Source organism: Podarcis erhardii, assembly GCF_964252035.2.
Source record: "Podarcis erhardii genome assembly, chromosome: 13".
NCBI classification, from domain to species: Eukaryota; Metazoa; Chordata; class Lepidosauria; order Squamata; family Lacertidae; genus Podarcis; species Podarcis erhardii.
This window is the reverse complement of record NC_138502.1, coordinates 26975610-26994822: the sequence shown is the minus strand read 5'-3', so window position 1 is coordinate 26994822 and position 19213 is coordinate 26975610. Positions and strand designations below refer to the sequence as shown.

General features: G+C 46.6%; 2 protein-coding genes across 3 annotated transcripts in view; one reads left to right on the top strand and one right to left on the bottom strand.

Annotated features, from left to right (window-relative positions):
* Positions 1-1655: 1655 nt before the first annotated feature.
* The window catches only part of STARD3 (StAR related lipid transfer domain containing 3), a 34737-nt gene continuing 17179 nt past the window's right edge, over positions 1656-19213 (bottom strand). For both annotated transcript variants that reach the window (XM_081837042.1, XM_081837043.1), the window contains exons 9-15: positions 12897-12989; positions 12151-12213; positions 11121-11216; positions 10166-10245; positions 9981-10085; positions 5914-6007; positions 1656-4257 (exon numbers count right to left, since the gene is read on the bottom strand). In XM_081837042.1, coding sequence (XP_081693168.1) covers positions 4153-4257; positions 5914-6007; positions 9981-10085; positions 10166-10245; positions 11121-11216; positions 12151-12213; positions 12897-12989 — 636 coding nt within the window. In that variant the 3' untranslated portion in view covers positions 1656-4152. The remainder of the gene's footprint in view (positions 4258-5913; positions 6008-9980; positions 10086-10165; positions 10246-11120; positions 11217-12150; positions 12214-12896; positions 12990-19213) is intronic.
* Positions 16104-18101, top strand: LOC309327674 (putative CENPB DNA-binding domain-containing protein 1). The gene is made up of 3 exons (XM_081837064.1): positions 16104-16451; positions 16783-17589; positions 17665-18101. Exons 2-3 carry the CDS (start codon positions 17107-17109, stop codon positions 17956-17958), a joined length of 777 nt encoding a protein of 258 aa, XP_081693190.1. The 5' UTR covers positions 16104-16451; positions 16783-17106; the 3' UTR covers positions 17959-18101.

The following is a 19213-nucleotide window of genomic DNA, read 5'->3' as shown; positions in this document are numbered from 1 at the left end:
GGTCCTGTCACTAGGCAGAGTGAGGCGACTGCTTCTGGCGGCTTATGCAGGGAGGCAGTGGTGTCCCATAGCTCTTCTTCCTGAGCTCCCCAACCATTCTTTCTGTTGGAGAAGAGAGTCGTGTGTTGTGCATCTTGCCCTCCCCCTTTATAACTGCCTCAGGGTCTGTGCTTTGCCCTGTTGTTAGTATTGAAGTAGGATTCGGTGGACGTGGGTGGCACTGTGGTCTAAACCACTTGAGCCTCTTGAGCTTGCCGATTGGAAGGTCGGCAGTTCGAATCCCCGCAATGGAGTGAGCTCTTTGCTCTGTCCCAGCTCCTGCCAACCTAGCAGTTTGAAAGCATGCCAGTGCAAGGAGATAAATAGGTACTACTGTGGCAGGAAGGTAAACAGTGTTTCCATGTGCTCTGGTTTCCATCATGGTATTCCATTGCGCCAGAAGTGGTTTAGTCATGCTGGCCACATGACCTGGAAAGCTGTCTGTGGAAAAATGCCAGCTCCCTCAGCCTGAAAGTGAGATGAGCGCTGCAACTCCATAGTCACCTTTGACTGGACTTAACCGTCCAGGGGTCCTTTAGCTTTCTGTTTTACCTAGGATTCAGTGGCCAGCTCAGTTGGCTACTAGAGGTGGAAAGAGCATGTGTGTGGGCTATTTTGCCCGTTGCCCCAGGAAGCAATATGTCTTGGGCCACTCTTGGAGTTAGACTCGGGCCACATTCCACCTTAAAGTACTATGATAACAGTTTAAAAACAGTCATGGCTTCCCAACTGCCCAAGTGGATTAACCCACAATCGACCCATAGTGACAGGGACCTCTGGGAACTGTAGCTCTGGGACAGGAATAGGGGTCCACAAACAACTCTCAGTTTCATGAAGTCTTTGGAGGAAGTCGTGGTTGTTTAGAGTAGCCTTACTCTGCCCAGGGTTAATAGAATAACCACATACCCATTTGCAATTCTTAGACTTTTCCATTTAACATCCCCACTTCTTCTATAAAACTCATTGTGTGATCTTGGGTTGTGCATCGATTTGTTTCCACTGCAAGGCCAACATCCTATCTTGTGCTAAAAAAATATATGCTCACAGGAGTAATCTACTCATGTGGACAGTAGATCTTCAAAGCTGCCACCCTGCAGAAGTTCACCACTTGGGTGGCACACTAGCTGTGCAAGTAGACTGCACCTGTGAGCAGTTTCTAAATGTAAGTTGCTAACTGGTGTTATCAGATCAGACTCTCTATATTAGAATTTTCCATCTGTAAAATGCTGAACAACAGTAGATCTGCTTCCCAGGATTGCTCCTGGGGCAAAAGCAACAGAACACTCTGAAATTCCCAGGCAAATGATCTGGGGAGGAAATCCCAATGAACACACGGAGATTTGCCCCTGGGAAAGCAGGGTTGCGATCATGCTGCCAAAATGCCAGTAAACTGTGTAATTGTTTTATTCCGCTTTCCAGATAATTACTGTCTCCCAAAGCAGCTCACACAAGTTAAAAGAGAGGAGGAGCAGGAGCTAGTCTGGAACACAGGGCTCAGCAATTAAGGTAAAAGAGTCATATCATCGAGTTGGTAGATTAGCTCCGTTCTTCAGGGATGGAGATTTGAAAGTGAAGGGATGTCCCATGCTAGGCAGAAAGACACATTGAGCCAGAGGAAAGTTGTCACTAGATTTTATTAGATCAAGTAACAAAGAATCAATGCAAAAGGCATACGTGTTATTCAAGTGGCTTTTTAAATGAGGTGTGCAGGTCCACTCCCCATGCACACATAAAAGAAAACAGTTTCTGTGCATTAGATTCATGAAGTCTGTAAGCCTCCCTTTTCACAGTCCATTTGAAATGCTTACGAACAACCCAAGGCGCTTTAATAAGATTAATAGCCGATTCTTAGAAACGGGAACTCGGGCAAATCTCTGATGCTGGCAAAAAATGCAGAAATATTGTAAAGCAAGTCACTTCGGACAACTTCCCTGGATGGCGAGCCTCTTTTTCATCCCTGGAAGCCTATTGTGGTGTCTGGAAACTCACCGCACTCCGCAGTAGGAAAAGCTTCTTACAAGCCTCCCTATTCCGACAAAGATATCAGATGGAGGGGACAGGACTTCCTACAAGTTCCACCCACTGCACAAAACACACAAACAGAGGCAAGGCAAAGGGGAGAAACCAGTATACAAAAGGGGGGGGGGCTCAACTGCTGAAAATACGCCTGCAAGAACAGGTCTGGCACACATGCTAGTTGCCCCGTTGCTGTGTAAGCCAGGTGTGCAGTTTACTCCCCGCAAGAAATCCAGTGCAGAATATATTTATTTGCTTTCATTTCAACCTTTTGACCTCAAGTCCTGCCTTGGGGTCTTAAAATGCACTGAGCGAGCAAGCAGCCATGCGTGACTCTCGCTACAAGACTAATTCTGATTCTAGAGCCTTTAAAAGTGCAGGAATCTGCCTTAAGGCTGCAATCTCTGTGCAATCCCCCATACTACTTCTGCTGAAAGCTGTCCCGCTGAAGTGGAGAATCACAGGAGTCAGTGCGGTTTAACCCAAATGGCTTTGGACAACAGTTGACATTTGAGGCCAAGAACTTTGGACACTTCTGGTAAGTTGCATGTTAGCTCTATGCCAGGATTATTGCACTTATTATGTTGAAGCAAAGGCATTTCACTTCTGCCCCACCCTCCTGTGTCCCAAAGCTGATCCTCTGAAGGGATTAGAAATGTCGATTCCACTCAAGGCAAATTCAGTCATTGGCAGACCAAAAGGCCTGTAGATGTTATGTCCACCACATCTCCAGCTTTCTACACCCAAGCAAGGCGGGGTGTGGGGAGAGAGACACAGAACTCAAGAACTCAAGGCTCTGAAGATTGATTCATGAGCTACGTAGTTTTTCACCTGGAGAATACTGGTTATCAACAGCAAATGCAGGAGAGTAGAGGAAGGCAACTTAAGGACTCTGGGGAGCGAAGGAAGGAGGTTAATATAAACATCTGCTCTGGTGATAGGTCTATACTAGTCTCACTTCTATGGCAAACCCAGATCATGCTTCATGAAACAACAGGCTGCTTTCAATGCTTAGCTCTGATAGGCACCAGGCAGGAGGTTTCCAAGGATGCTCCTCCACCACACACACACACACACACACACACACACACACACTGGAGTGGCAGATAAGGGCTCTGACCTCTCTATATATTAACAAGTCAATAGAACCGATTATAGATCTTGGCCTCCATTACTAACATTTGAAGCCCACTCCAGAATGATGAGGCCACAATCAAACCCAGGAACCACCAACCAACCACTGGGTCAGTTTAGTCTACGGAAGCTTATTTTATAGTCTTTGCTACTCATGGGTAGGAGGAGAAACTGAAAAATAAAGCAACACGGAACTGGGAAGAGCAATGCTTTCAAGCCAAGCTGTCAGTTTTGGTGCACCACTGAAGACCAGGTACTTGACAGGGGGCAGGAGATTTCGTTCTCTCTGGCCATTACCAAGCATACAATAGGCAAATTTCATCCAAACATTCGAGCAGTAAAACCTCCTGACGCCGTCACAGCTATGCCGAAAGGTGGACGACCAGTAGCAGTGCCTGGGACACTTTCTGACTTAACCTGCTGCACTTCAGCCGTGTGACTGTGTGTGCAGGTTATCTGATGGTGCACTTCTGTTCCGCCACGGAAGGCAACTGGATAAGTTTATGGACACACAAATCATGATTACACCCAGGGAGAAAGGAAGGGGGCTATACAGGTAAGCACTTAGCAGGTTCTGGAAGCATGATCATGAAGGAATTTGGCACATCGGAATCCATACATGGCTCAAGTTCTAGTAGCAATGTTAACTTTGATCATCGGTGAAAGGCTCGAAGAAGCCACCTTGGTGCTTCTCACCAATTCGCTTGGGCACGGACCACCTGCTTTGTCTTGACCTCCCTCTTGCCATTTGGTCATCACCTTCAGCCCTTTACCTGGCTGACAACCTGAAGACACAAGGAAAGGCTCTTCAGCCTGATCCAGAATGTCAGCTGCGAGATTTTGTCTTTGTTCTCTGGCAGGAAGAGAGAAGAAGAAGAAGAAGAAAGATACTCCAGTTCTTTGGACCTTTGTTGGGTTTGAGCACGCTCAAAAGGCAACATCAGAGCAAGGAGTTCCAAGAACCTAAGACCTCGCCATGACCTCCATAACACGTTTGCGCAGGTGGAAAACAAATTCCGTCATGGTGGCGCTCAAGCTTTGGTTAATGAGGTAGCGGGGAAGCCGGCCCTGCAAGAAGAGACGAAGGATGAAGCCAGAGAAGTATCTTCAACACTGATACAGGTTCTGAAGCTGCAGTGGTCTGCCTGGCCAAAACTGGCAGCATTTCTCAGGTCTTTGCCAGCCCTGCTACCCAACATCCCCTTTGCTTGGAGATGCCACTAAATGAACCCGAGGCATCCAGTGGTAAGCATGTGCTCAACCACTGCTCACTTTAAGCTGGGGCAGTAGAAATGAACATAGGAATATAGGAAGCTGCCTTATGTTGAATCAATGCATTGGTCTACCTACCTCAAGGGTGGTTCACATGGACTGGGCAGTAGCTCTTCTGGTTTTCACAAGAGAGCGCTTTCGCTATACAGTGGAACCTCGGGTTAAGAACTTAATTCGTTCCGGAGATCTGTTCTTAACCTGAAACTGTACTTAACCTGAAGCACCACTTTAGCTAATGGGGCCTCCCGCTGCCGCTGCTGCACGATTTCTGTTCTCATCCTGAAGCAAAGTTCTTAATCCGAGGTACTATTTCTGGGTTAGTGGAGTCTGTAACCTAAAGCATCTGTAACCTGAAGTGTATGTAACCCGAGGTACCACTGTATCTACCTGGAGATGCCAGTGGTTCAACTTGGGGTTTTTCCACATGCAAAGCATGCGATCTTCAATGGTGCTATGGCTCCTCCCCTTAAACCATAAGATTAAAAGAATGCCACAGAGAAAGGAACTGCAGAACTGAGCAATTTCTGATCCCAGCTGGCAAGCACGATAATCCTTAACTGTGTTGGTGGGTTGTCAGTCACACCGCAACATTTTTTTACAGGTAATACTGTTATGTTAGGTATATAAACACCACAGGATAGTATTACTACTACTACCACCACTACTACTACAGTGGTGCCCCACAAGATGAATGCCTCGCAAGACGAAAAACCCACTAGACGAAAGGGTTTTCCGTTTTTCGAGGCGCTTCGCAAGACGAATTTCCATATGGGCTTGCTTCGCAAGACGAAAACGTCTTGCGAGTCTTGCAAGTTTCCCCCCTCCCCCCCTTTTTTCTAAGCCGCTAATAGGGATGCTTCGCAAGACGAAAAAACCGCTAGACGAAGAGACTCGTGGAACGGATTATTTTCGTCTTGCGAGGCACCACTGTATATTTATTAAATTTGTATACTGCCCCTATACCCATAGATCTCAGGGTGGTTCAGCATAGGGTGTCCTTAAAATCTCCCTCTTTCCTGCATATTCCTCTGCCCAGCGCCTCTCTTTCATCTCATCAGGTCCAAGTTATATCCCCAAACAGGGCACTCATTGGCTAGCAAAGCTATGAAATTGGTCTGATTCTGCATTCTGGAGGGAGAGCAGCCCTCGCCGCTCACTTGGACTGTTCTCCAAGACACATCTTGATCCTCAGCAGTACAAACACATACCACATTCATCAGAGGGGAGCAGGAATGGATTTTAATGGCACTACAGCATCTGGGCCACATTGCTGTTTGATTCACATGAAAAAGTCTAATAAGGACCCAGGACCCAGAAATTTCCAAGGTTTGAGACCTTGGAGGTGACAGCGAGCCATTTAAAAAGCAAAACACATCAGTGGTAGAGCAGGAGAGAAATGGTCACAATCTGGCTCATTCAACTGAAAACACTCAGGAACAAGACATGCCTTACCTTGAGGTCTGTATTAAGTATCCAGAACAAAGTACAGAGGTTCGGGTTAGTGGGACATTTCAGAGCAACGAAACCACCTGGACCATTTTCCGCCCTGGAAAAAGCCAACAACGGGGAGAGTTGTCACAGCAGAAGCAATTTAATAGCTGGCTATTACCTAGAACAGATGTGTGGAGCCACATGCCCAGGAGCTGAATGTGGCCCTCTGTGTCTCTCCAACTGGCCCTCCGGACTCCCTAAGCCATGCCCCCTCTCCGCTGGCTTGGCCCAGAAGTGTTCTTTCCTGATTGGAATGTGTCCTTGAACTGCGACCATGCCTCTCGCTTGTCTGGCTGGAGTACGGAAGAGTTTTGCAGTAACCTGGCCTTTTTCATGGGTGGGATATCTGCAAGAGGCATACCCATTGCCCCACCTACTTTTGCCTGTGGCCCCACCCCATCCCCCATCATGCAGCCCCTGGAAGGTTGCCCATGAAAGAATTGGGCTTGATATATAAAATCCTGTGCCCAAAGCAATGTAATCTGACATCATGAAAATATCAAGCACATACCAATTTCCCCCCTCTTATGAGTAACTGAATTTTCCCCGCCCCCGATACGGTTTTAGAGCCACACTTTGTTCAGTGCCCAGCACAAAGAAGATCCTGGCAGGTCTCCTCTTCCATAAATGAGACAGAAAATCCCCTCCCTGAGCACTTTTCTGAAGATGCTGATACATGCAGCAGGAGTTTTATGGCATGGGCCATTGAGGAATGAGTTCTTACAGATACCTTGGGCCCAGGCCAGGCCCTTAATAACTTCAGAAGCCATGAGCATCTGTGCATGTGCTGCATTTCTATGGGAGTGCCTCAGTTCCCATTTAAAAGAGCAAGCTTCTGACTTGCTGGAGGAGTGTGTTTGCTGTCACCAAAAGCAAGTTTTACAAAAAAAATCCGAAGTCATCTGTGCACCCCCATCCAAGGGAAACTAAACCCAGCTGTGTAGTGCCCTTGGTACTTCTTGCCTAGCAAAGTGGAAACCAGAAAGGCAACAGCAGTTTAGAGGGAATGGTGTTTGGGAAGAGAAGAGCTGGGGGCAGCAGGTGTCATGCCTGTTCCGTTTCAGTGTGTGGACACCTGATGTAGAAAACTCATATTTTCAACCACTTCCCACACATTTCAAATGCTAGAAATCCAATCAGCTTGATCAAGACAAAGAGACAAGGAGCACTGTATTTCATCATGCGCATGCAATGTGGGGAATGTACGCTGCCCTTCTCACAGATTTCCCCCAAGAGCTACGCAGACGCTGAGCTAAAGGCCAATGACTTTTTAATGCTATTAAGTCAGAAAAATGAAGTTGGTGAGCAAAGACACCCTGGCTGGTCACCTGAGGCAGAGGCTCTGAGAATAACAAAGGGGGCCTTGATGCTCAGGCAAGAGCTCTGCTCATCACAAGACAGCAGCTGGGAGCCAAAGTTGGACTAGACACCCAAGAAGCACTGAAGAACCATTTCGTTGAAAAGCTGGTTTGAGTGGACACCTCAACACCTGCGACTTCCCCAAGGATCAAGGGTTACTGACTGTCAGTCACATGCAAAACACCTTTCTTGTTTCCCCATCTTCATGCAACCTTCCCCTACTGTGCTATTTAGCACTGAAGAGCTCAGGTTTAGTTCTGGAGAAGGAAAAAGGGAAAAGATGCCCTTTCCCCTTTGCTTCCTCCTAAAACTTCCCCATACAGTACAGGGAGGGGGATATTTTAGCCCTGTGGTGCAGATTCCTCTGAACCTAATGTCCACCTCTCCAGGATACTAAACAATCAGAGGTTCAGCCAGGCTAATTCCCTCTCTCCCCACCCCAGCTTAGCATTCTGTTGGTTCTAGAAGACATTCAGTCCTTGGTTAACCAGGTTGTTACCCCCCCCCTTTAATTTTTATTTCTAAATATCTGAGGAGTCCCCCTAAATTATGCATAAAACTACCATATAGTTTCATGTTGACTTCCGGGTTAGCGCGATCGGTTAATGGCGGATTCCCTCCGAGCTCCGGAGGGAATCGGCTCTGCTGAAGACGGGTCTTACCGCGCCGGCGATGCGGGGACCCTTAGAAACCGCAGGCGCAGAAGCCTGCGGACTTGGTGACTCGGCGGGCACCTTTAAGCGCCTTCCCCGACCCACGAAGAGCCTTTTTAAAGGCTACGGAGAGGGTACGGAGAGCGGCGTGGTGCTGGGAGTAGACCGCTACTTCAGTGGAGCGAAGCCGCGAGCCATGGCCGGAGAGCGCTGACTTTTTTCCCAAAATTTGGACTGGAAAACAAACAACCTGTGAGTAGAATGGAATTTGGACTTTAAAATTTTTACCTTTGAATTCGGCACGACCGGGGGATGTGCTAAAGGGAAGTCCGCACCCCCCCTACCTACAAACGATCTAAAGCAAGGATTGGAGAACTAAGGTGGAGAGATTACTGTCTTTTTGGTGCTAGATAAAAGATATTTCCATGAATTTGACAGAAGAAGTCTTTGTGCTGGAGAGAAAGGGAGGAATTTTGGAAGTTTTTGTGTAACCCCTCCCCCCGAACCCGGGAGCGTCCTGTGTGTGTGCCGGAGGAAAAAAGAATAAGGAGTTTGACAGCTGTCAAAGGAGCTGTCAAACGGGCAGTTAAAGTCAAGAACTTTGCTATTTAATAACTCTCTGAACTAAAGGTGTTACATTTGAATTGAGGTGGTTGGAAACAAAGTAGTAATAAACAACAAAGTAACGGATTGTTGGAAAAGGACTATTAAGCAATTGGAATCCCCCTAGGGGGAACTAGAGACATTACAATGGCTGCAGAGGGAAAATTACTGGCAGAGATAGAAAAAATGTTTTTTCTCGTGGGAATCTTGCAAGAGCAGAGTACGGCTATGAACAAAGAACTTATGACCTTGAATTCTAAAACAAACAACTCTGCTGAATGCATAAAGGATTTGACTGATAAAAAATCTGCAGCTGAACCAGAAGAGACATCTTTGGAATTGGTGGAGAGGAAAGAAGGAGTGGAGAAAGTACAGGTGGAAAATACCAACCAGAAGCCTATGTCGTCAGAAAATAAAGAAGAAGATCTTTGGATTACAAATCTGCGAAAGATGAGAAAGATGAGGAAGGAAGTCCCTGGAGTACTTGGAATACTGGAATTTAAAAGAATAAAGAAACATGATCGGGACTTCCTCTTTGAGTATGGGAGAGCAGCTGACCTTTTGCAGCAATTGCTTTTAAACATTTTGGATGGAAGAAAATTTGATGTGACTGTGACAGAACTCCTTCGAGACCTGAGGACCAACAAAAAGGATTACCAACAAAATCGGCAGAGAGAGACTGACAGAGAATTGAAGGCCTCGGATGTGAGGAATCCGGGCTAGGAACTGTTTTTGTGGACATTTGCTTGGGAAGGGATGGAAACCGGGATAGGGAGGGTGGGGAGAATAGAATTTCAAAATTTTATGATTTTTGTATTTGGCCATTGTGACCTATAATTAATATAATAAAGGGAGAAATTCGTGGAAGGGAAGTTAGGTCGACCTTAGAAAAAGGATTTAATGTTTATAAGAGAATTGGATAAATTAAATGTGGACAAGTAAAAAGAGCTAAGTTTTAAAAATAATAATAATATGTTTAAGATTATAGATAAGAACTTGCTGAACTAAGTATCGGAATTGGGATGTATGAAGAGGGGGTGGGGGGAAGTCAGGGAAAGAGGGTAAAGAAAGTAAGGGTATGAAATTGTATATGTGTTGTCTTTGTCTTTTTGTGTGTGTGTGTCTTTATAAAATGTAAAACCCCCAAAAAAAATTTATTAAAAAAAAAAAATGTTGTCTCATTTCATATTACATACTAGGCTACCCAGTTTTAGAAGTATCCAAGGTCTTATTTTCATTTTGGGAAGTGCTGGTGTAATTTGCATAATGTCTTGTCCAGGTGGATTGTCCATGAAACTTTTTATTTTTCAGAAATTAAAAGTCAAAGACTTACGTACGATTTAAGCCAGTGCATCGGAGGAAACCTACAGGTAATAAAATAGATCAAAGCACCATCCATAGGACTCTTTATACCTGACATATTTGGAAGTAGGGGGACGTGCGCTGTGAACTGTTGCCATCCCTGATGAAATGTACCGGTCTCTCCTTCTCTCAATCCGACGCACATTTATGAAGTCCCTGGGAACACAAAACAAGAGGTCACCACCCTCCTTTAAAAAGAAAGGATTGTCAAGGGTCGAGGTCAAACCAGGACTCACCTGGGTGACACAACGCCAGCAGCACCACCACCTGCTACATCATAGGATACAGTTGTGTTGTCATCAATCCGTTCCAATATCTGTTGAGAAAGAAGAAAAACGAGATGCTTCCCTCCACCTCTGCTGACATAAATCTAAGAAAACACAGTCTCTTTCTTTCCAGGAATACTGCCTATGGGAAAGACAGAGACCTGATGGAAAATGTTCAGCACCTTCACAAAAACAATTCCCAGTTACATGGGGGGGGGGGAACTGTGATAGCATTTGGTTCAGCTGAGTGCAGGGCTCTGTGTAGGACTTTGAAATCAACTAAGACAGAAGGACCCATGCTTGCTAGAAAACAAAATCTAAAAGCTGCACCATGAACAACCTTGCAGAATACCAGAGAGAGCCTTAAACAGGGTTGGGTTTATCCCATTAGATGGTTTGCGCTTCTAAATCATTTTGCCACACCTCAGTTCTGTTTCAACTAAATGTGAATTTTTTTGCCCTGTGTGCCTGCTCCCCCGCAGGCACTTCAGGAAGAAACCCCACAACACAGTGCAGAAGTAGCAACCCATCCCTCAGCCATGCAAATGGTTTCAAACTCCCGAGGGGCAAAAGCTTCCCCGTTCACGCTAAGAAAGGTGAAACAAGGCACTCAGGGGCAGCTTCATCACAGGCAGCTTCTGAGGAGCTCAAGGAAGTATGCAGAAACGGTAGGACAGGAAAAACTTGCCACGTCCAACAAAGATCAAGGAAGGACCTCAATATACAATCCACTGTAGCCCAAAACTTCCTCCCTAAGTGGGCAACACAGACAACAATTCACAGCAGTGAGAGATGAACATACAAAAGGTTTTCGTTTGTTCCTGGTGTTGCCGCTCATCAGAGACTAGAAAAGATTGAGAGTGACTAAAGCCAGGAGTTAAAATTTAGGGATAAGTAATTAGCAGCTGAGTTTGCCAAGACCTACCTGGCATGCTAACAAGGTTTTATTCCACAGGACCATCTTCTCCGGCTGAAGAATCATCTCCTGGTAAACTATTTCGGCAGGACACTGTAGAATTGCCTGCAAGGGAGGGAGGTTTGTTAATCGCCCAGCTCTCTTTCACTAGCTCTGCCCTGTCCCTCTGAGGGGGGCTCGCCTACAAAGTCCCCCAAGGGATGCAAAGGGAACCTAGCTAGGAAGAGGCGACAAGCAGCCCTACCCCCCCCCAAAAAAAAAGCCTCTGAAGAGTCCTAAAGAGCCTTGAATATGGGGAAAAGGGGCAGCAAGAATGGATAGAGGGAATAAATGAAAATGGATGAAAATGCCTTATTTTTGCCTTGTGGTTTTTCCTACGCCTTGCAGGGCATGGGGATGCCTGCATGGAGGATGCAAGAAAGGTCACTTAAATGAAGACTCCTTTGATGTGTGAATTATGGGGGAGCATGTGGATGTATGGCTGTGACTTTGGCCTCATCCGTTGCTGGCAAGCAGACCACAGTAAATAATGCCAAAGGGACTTCAGACCTTGGGCTGAAAAAGGTTCCCAGCCCTGATTTGTTGAAAAAGGAAGACCGCTGCCACCCAAGTTCTCCAACGGGGAAGTTTTCCAAGAGGGATGAAATTAACCCAAGCCAGTGGAAACTAAAGGATGATCCTTTGGGAAGATTAGTTACCCTGTGGCAATGGTCTTATTTCCACTGGGCAGCACACGTTCCGTGCTCCCAGAAAATGAAAACACAAGTTCAGTTCATGCTTGGCAAAGCAAGCGGAAACAAAAGTTTGTTTCGCTGCTAGAAGCAAATTAACATTCATTCCCCCAATATCCCCAAAGAGGAATCCAGACAGAATGGACGGCTGCCTCACCCATTCTGCTTCCTCTCCCCCAATCCTACAAACAACACTCCTTCCAGATTTTAATTCCTGTGCGACAGCCTCCACACGCCCCCATCTCTTTTTAACTGAAGACTGACTTCTGCAAGTCATTGGCTTCAGAGGAAAAGTCAAGGCAACTTACCTTCAGGATGAACACCTTGCCGTAGTATGGCATTTCCAGAGAGTGAACCGTGTCGCCAAATTCCTGCATATGGGGGGGGGGGCACATTAGTTCCACAGTGGAAGGGCAGAGCTGCTTTTCTGCAGCACTGAGAGAACTTCCAGCGTTTAATTAGGCCTCTTGCCCCATTGCTAGAACACAGGGCTGTCTAACAGCATGCTAATATTCTACCCTCTCCTCTAAGCGCCAGGTTCCAGTGCTGCTATCAGAAGATGAACAAGTTCAAAGTAGAAACCACAGTAGGAATAGCAAAAGCAGGAATAGCAACGCCCCCCCCCCCAGAATAGCAAAAATATGCATCTTTTTAAAAAAAAAATCTCAAGAGGGGAGAAGGGGTGTCGAGTCACACAACTGCAGCATCACTTCTTTTTGAAAATTAAGTCATCCTCCTAATTTTCTATGCTGTTTAGTTGCAGAACAAGCTTTTAAGTGGTGTGAAAAATAAAGACAGTACCGCTATTTCACCATGTGGGGGAGGCATTTAAAAGAGCAGCTACTGAAGAACAAGGCTCTCTCATCTCATGGCAAGGCTCCCCAAGATTCTTAAAAGTAAACATACTAAGGTTACACTCAGGGAGAGCAGAACAGCCCTACCCAGCTTAAAATAGACGATTACTTCTTTTCGAAATCTGATCAGAAGACTGACACCACTTCCGCCCTCCCCCCTGCAAGGGCGATAAGTCATCTTTCAGGAACCATAAACTTACACTGCATCTCTCAAATGTCCAGTTCTCCTCTTGGGCTAAGATCTGGTCGACCACCTCCATTGCTGCTTTGCCTTGTTGGACGTATTCTCTTTCCTAGGACAAAACTAACAGTTAATTCATTTCCTATGACAAACAGGCCACAGTTTAGGGATAAAGCACCAGTTCCACATCCTCTGAGTTGCATCCAATGCTAGTCTCAGGCCCCGTCTGCACTATATAGTTAAATCAGCACCATACCACATTAAACAGTCATGGCTTCCCCCAAAGAATCATGGGATCTGTAGTTTGTTAAAGGTACTGAGCCATCGTTCCCCTTGGAGCTGTAATTCCCAGAAGAGAGGAATAACCACTTTGAGAACTGTAGCTCTTTTGAGGGGAATAGGGTGTCGCTGTGGTCTAAACCATTGAGCCTTGGGCTTGCCGATCAGAAGGTCGGCGGTTCGAATCCCCGCGACAGGGTGAGCTCCCGTTGCTCAGTCCCAGCTCCTGCCAACCTAGCAGTTCAAAAGCACATCAAAGTGCAAGTAGATAAATAGGTACTGCTCCGGCGGAAAGGTAAACGGTGTTTCCGTGTGCTGCTCTAATTAACCAGAAAGCTGCTCAGTCATGCTGGCCACATGACCCGGAAGCTGTACACCAGCTCCCTCGGCCAATAAAGCAAGATGAGCGCAGCAACCCCAGAGTCATCCACGTCTGGACCTAACGGTCAGGGGTCCCTTTACCTTTAACCACTCTTAGAACCCTTAATAAATTATGGTTCCTGGGATTCTTTGGAAGATAGGCAAGTGGTAGGATACCAACCACCTGTCTCCTGGATCCTTGCCCATCCTGGCTTATAAAAGCTAGCCGGGAAGGACTGGGCGATGGGCTTCGTGGGGTGGTGAATGCTTCCCTCCGTGAGGGAGCCTTCCCAGAACCGCTGAAAGAGGCGGTTATTAAACCGCTTCTTAAAAAACCATCTTTAGATGCGGCCACGATAGCCAACTATCGCCCAGTCTCAAACCTTCCATTCTTGGGCAAGGTGATTGAGCGAGCGGTTGCCGAACAACTCCAGGCACGCCTGGAAGAAGCGGACCATTTGGATCCCTTCCAGTCGGGATTCAGGCCTCATCATGGGACTGAAACTGCCTTGGTCGCACTGGTTGATGATCTCCGGCGGGCTAGGGACAAAGGTGAGAGCTGTTTCCTAGTTCTGCTGGATCTCTCAGCGGCGTTTGATACCATCAACCATAACATCCTTCTGGACCGTCTTGAGGGGCTGGGAGCTGGGGGCACTGTCATACAGTGGTTCCGCTCCTTCCTCCTGGGCCGTGTTCAGAAAGTGGGGGGGGGGATGAGTGTTCAGACCCCTGGGCCCTCACTTGTGGGGTGCCTCAGGGTTCTGTCCTCTCCCCCATGCTTTTCAACATTTACATGCAGCCACTGGGAGAGATCATCAGGAGGTTTGGGCTGGGTGTTCATCAGTATGCGGATGATACCCAGCTCTACCTCTCTTTTAAATCAGAACCAGTGAAGGCGGTGAAGGTCCTGTGTGAGTGTCTGGAGGCGGTTGGAGGATGGATGGCAGCTAACAGATTGAGGTTGAATCCTGACAAGACAGAAGTACTGTTTTTGGGGGACAGGAGGCGGGCAGGTGTGGAGGATTCCCTGGTCCTGAATGGGGTAACTGTGCCCCTGAAGGACCAGGTGCGCAGCCTGGGAGTCATTTTGGACTCACAGCTGTCCATGGAGGCACAGGTCAAATCTGTGTCCAGGGCAGCTGTTTATCAGCTCCATCTGGTACGTAGGCTGAGACCCTACCTGCCTGCAGACTGTCTCACCAGCGTGGTGCATGCTCTGGTTATCTCCCGCTTGGACTACTGCAATGCACTCTACGTGGGGCTACCTTTGAAGGTGACCCAGAAACTACAACTAATCCAGAATGCGGCAGCTAGACTGGTGACGGCCGCCGAGACCACATAACACCGGTCTTGAAAGACCTACATTGGCTCCCAGTACGTTTCCGAGCACAATTCAAAGTGTTGGTGCTGACCTTTAAAGCCCTAAACGGCCTCAGTCCAGTATATCTGAAGGAGCGTCTCCACCCCCATCGTTCTGCCCGGACGCTGAGGTCCAGCGCCGAGGGCCTTCGGGTGGTTCCCTCACTGCGAGAAGCAAAGCTACAGGGAACCAGGCAGAGGGCCTTCTTGGTAGTGGCGCCCGCCCTGTGGAACGCCCTTCCAGCAGATGTCAAAGCGATAAACAACTACCTGACATTCAGAAGACATCTTAAGGCAGCCCTGTTCAGGGAAGTTTTTAACATGTGATATTTTATTGTATCTTTGGTTTCTATGGAAGCCGCCCAGAGTGGCTGTGGAAGCCCAGCCAGATGGGCGGGGTATAAATAATAAATTATTATTATTATTATTATTATTATTATTATTATTATTATTATTACTGCTTTAAATGCATAGTGCAGATGAGACTGTACTCAGAGTAGACCCATTGAAATGAGTGAAACCAAGCCTCTCCACCAGCCTAACATCCCCCTCCCCAGCTTGCTTTCAGTGCTGCCTTCCTGCTTCTTCCCATCCCCACCTGGCAGCAGAGGGAGAGCTGCTGCAATTCAACTAGGTAAGTATGTAAGCGTGGCTTATAATATGGATGCACTGGCTGTCGTTCAACTGCTCACATGGAGTGAGCAGCAACTCCCTCCAGGCAGGATAAGGTCCTCCCAGGATGCAGGCACGTACCCAAACCACATCAACAATGACCCATAAGTTCGGAAAAAAACCAATAATGGTCTGGCAAAAGTATAATTGTAAATGGACTACCCATGTTTTAACTGATTCTAACACTGCATTTCTACAACGTCGGAACCTTGTGGTGAAGGGCAGGTAAGAAATCATAAAAGTAAACAAATGGCAATGTACAAAGCAAATTATTTGGGATGCTCAAAGTGAAAATTCAGAGTCGAGTGGTTTGGATTAATGCTGCCCCCTGGTGGCCAACAGGAGATGAGAGCAATGCACACATCATGAAACAGACTTCTCTCATATTATATATATACACATATATATTTACACACACACACACACACACACACAACCTGACTTCCACAAACCAAAGATTGGGATTCTGAGAATTCTGAAGCATTTCACACTTTCCTCACAGAGTTTGAGGGTAGTTAATCAATTTTATAAGCTAACTATAAAAATTTGTTATACAGTAGTGCCCCGCAAGACGAATGCCTCGCAAGACAAAAAACTTGCTAGACGAAAGGTTTTTTCGCCCGCGATTTGCCTCGCAAGACGAATTCCCCTATGGGCTTGCTTCGCAAAACGAAAACGTCTCGCGACTTTGTTTCCTTTGTGTAAAAACCGTTAAAACCAAGGGTGCTTAGCTTGAGCAGCTGCAGTTGCGACTTGACTTCGAGGAGCAACTGTTAGCACGTGGTTTGGTAGCCTTTTCTCAGACTTTGCTCACTTTTGAAGATTTTCCAAAACTTTTCCAGAACTTTTCCAGAACTTCTCTTTCATCCATTTGGTAAGTTAAACTTTTAAAACTTTTTTGGGGGTTTTGGATTTTGGGTTGGGGTGTTTGGGATTCAAGGACTTGGTGTTGGGAAGGGGTTTGCGATAATCTGGGGGCTTGTGGGCCTTTTTTGGGAATTTTTATGATTTTCTGTGACCACTGGGCCAGGTTGATTTTTTTTGAAAAATTTTCTGAGTTTGAATTTCTGAGTGCTGGCCATGTTGTTATTTTTTGAAATTTTTTTTTGTCTGGGTGGGGAAGCAGTTGGGGAGGGGTTTGCAGCAGTTGGGGAGGGGCTGGGGGAGCAGTTGGGGAGGGGTTTGCAATTTCTGTGTTGTGGGTGGGTTGGTGCGTGTCTGTGGGAGCAGTTGAGGTTTTTGAAGACATTGGTGATTTTTGAAGCTTTTCCTAAACTTATTTTGCAGCCATTTGAGGTTTCTGAGGACGTCGGTGGTTGATTGTTGAAGCTTTTCCAGAACTTCTCTTTCATCCATTTGGTAAGCTAAACTTTTAAAACTTTTTTGGGGGGTTTTGGATTTTGGATTTGGGGTTGGGGTGCTTGGGATTCAAGGCCTTGGTTCTGGGTTTTAATTTCTGTGTGGTGGGTGGCTGGCTGCTTTTGTATTTTTTGGGTTTGAAGCACATCACTGATTTTTTTTTCTGTTTCTGAGTTTACGAAGGTAGGAGCTGTGCTGCCATGGGACCCAAGAAGACTGCTGCTGCGGTGGCCGGCGAGAGGAAGAAGGAGAAGGTGACGCTGGAAATGAAGAAGGAGATCATCTGGAAGCACGACGGCGGAATGCGTGTGACGGACATCGCCAGGGAGTACGGCAGGAACCCATCGACCATCGGGACCATCCTGAAGATGAGGGAGAAGATCCTGGCGACTGATGCAGCCAAGGGAGTCACCAGGATCGTGAAGAACCGCCCAGCTGTCCTGGAGGAGGTCGAGAAGTTGCTGCTCATCTGGATAGAAGAGAAGCAGCGTGCAGGGGACACAGTGTCTGAGGCCGTCATTTGTGAGAAGGCCAAGGCCTTGCACGCTGACCTCATCCGGGAACAGCCAGGAACCTCAGCTGAGCCAGAAGTCTTCAAGGCTAGCAGAGGTTGGTTTGACCGGTTCAAGACAAGATCTGGCATCCACAGTGTGGTCAGGCATGGAGAGGCTGCCAGTTCTGATGTTCCTGCGGCTGAAGACTTTGCAGCGGAGTTCCTGGAGGTTGTGACGACGGAGGGCTACGTTCTGCAGGCAGAGGCTGCGCAGGAGCAGGCCTCACTGGAAGAGGAGGAAGCAACTGAGGAACGGCTGTCCTCCGAAAGACTGAGGGACATTTGCCAGAAGTGGAAGGAGGTGCAGACTTTTGCAGATCTACACCACCATGAGAAGCACGTGGCACATGACGCTGGGAACTTTTATGATACGAGGGTCATGTCGTCTTTCAGGGAGCTGCTGAAAAGGCGGATAAAGCAGCAGACTATGGACAGGTTCTTGACCAAGAAGCAAAGAGTGGAAGAGGAGCCTTCTTCGAGTGGTCCCCCAGAGTCTTAGAAAATGTACTGTACACTTTGTTGATTTTTAAATGTTTTTCTGTCATGTTTATAAAGTTAATTTATTTTCCCTTCAATTTTTGAACTGCTCTTTACAGTATGTGTGACTTTAAAGAGCAGTTAATAAACTGTTGTTGTACCAAATTTGGCTTTGTTTGGACTTTTTTTGACCATAGGAACGCATTAATTGATTTTCAATGCATTCCTATGGGATTTCGTGCTTCGCAAGACGAAAAATTCGCTAGACGACAAAAATTGCGGAATGAATTAATTTCGTCTTGTGGGGCACCACTGTAATCAAGACTCCAAGGCTACGTGTTGATTAAAGAACAAGAGAAACCATGTTTTTCTGGTAGTCATCTGAACCTTTACCAAAAGACAAGGAGGAGAATGCTCATTGTGTGCGTGCGTCCACCCTTGTTACCTAAAATAACACAATGGATGCTCTACTGTTGTGTCTGCAGTTGCACTGCAAGTTGTGAGAGTGGTACAGGCCTATCTAAAATTACTGATGCCTGAAGGCATTGAACAGGTCGATTCCGGAAACCAAAGTACATTGGGAACATAAGCGTGGGAATTATATTATAGTTACTATGAAATGTGCATGCATTAAAAACAGGAACACAGCGTGCAGAAATGAATCTTATTTAAAGAAGCTTTTGGAAGAATGCATGCATACACAAAAAAATTGTGCATAAATAATAATAATGTCATTTATGAAATTCAATTATTGCTTTTTTAAAAACTGGTGACTGGGTGCGAGTACATACAAACAACACCTAACCACTACAAACCACCTAGAGCTAGTCTTAAGCCTACACTGGTTTCCTTTACCCATCAACGTGGCTGCCAGAGAGGACAGTGGGCTTAACATAGATCAGGGGCAAATGGAGGCTGAGAGACAGTGGATTAGCTGAGTTACCCCAGCCTCTTCTCATAGCCAAGCCAAAATTTAGACCAGGGGCTCTCTGGCCCATGTGATTAGCCATTATACTACACACCAGCCCCTCAACAATGCATTACCCCTTCTGTTAAACTGAGTGTGTGCTTGTGATAACCATTTTGGTGGGCCACATATGCTGCCGAAACATTTACGGAATGTACCCTGCGTGTTGCGAATGAAAGTGACAGTGTTCAAGCAAGGGCTTACAGCTAGGGACAACCCTCCTATGCCAAGGGAAACAAGGCCAAGGTCTATTAAACCCTATCTGTAAGGCATGAAGGAGCTGTAGGAAACAATTGCATTTGCGAGATGC

What these genes read in the sequence shown, in the direction of transcription:
- LOC309327674 (XM_081837064.1), top strand. Translation starts at nt 17,107, where the DNA reads ATGGGACCCAAGAAGACTGCTGCTGCGGTGGCCGGCGAGAGGAAGAAG. An exon ending in GAGAGGCTGCCAGTTCTGAT is followed by an intron (nt 17,590 to 17,664) that starts GTTCCTGCGGCT and finishes CTGCAGGCAGAG; the next exon opens with GCTGCGCAGGAGCAGGCCTC.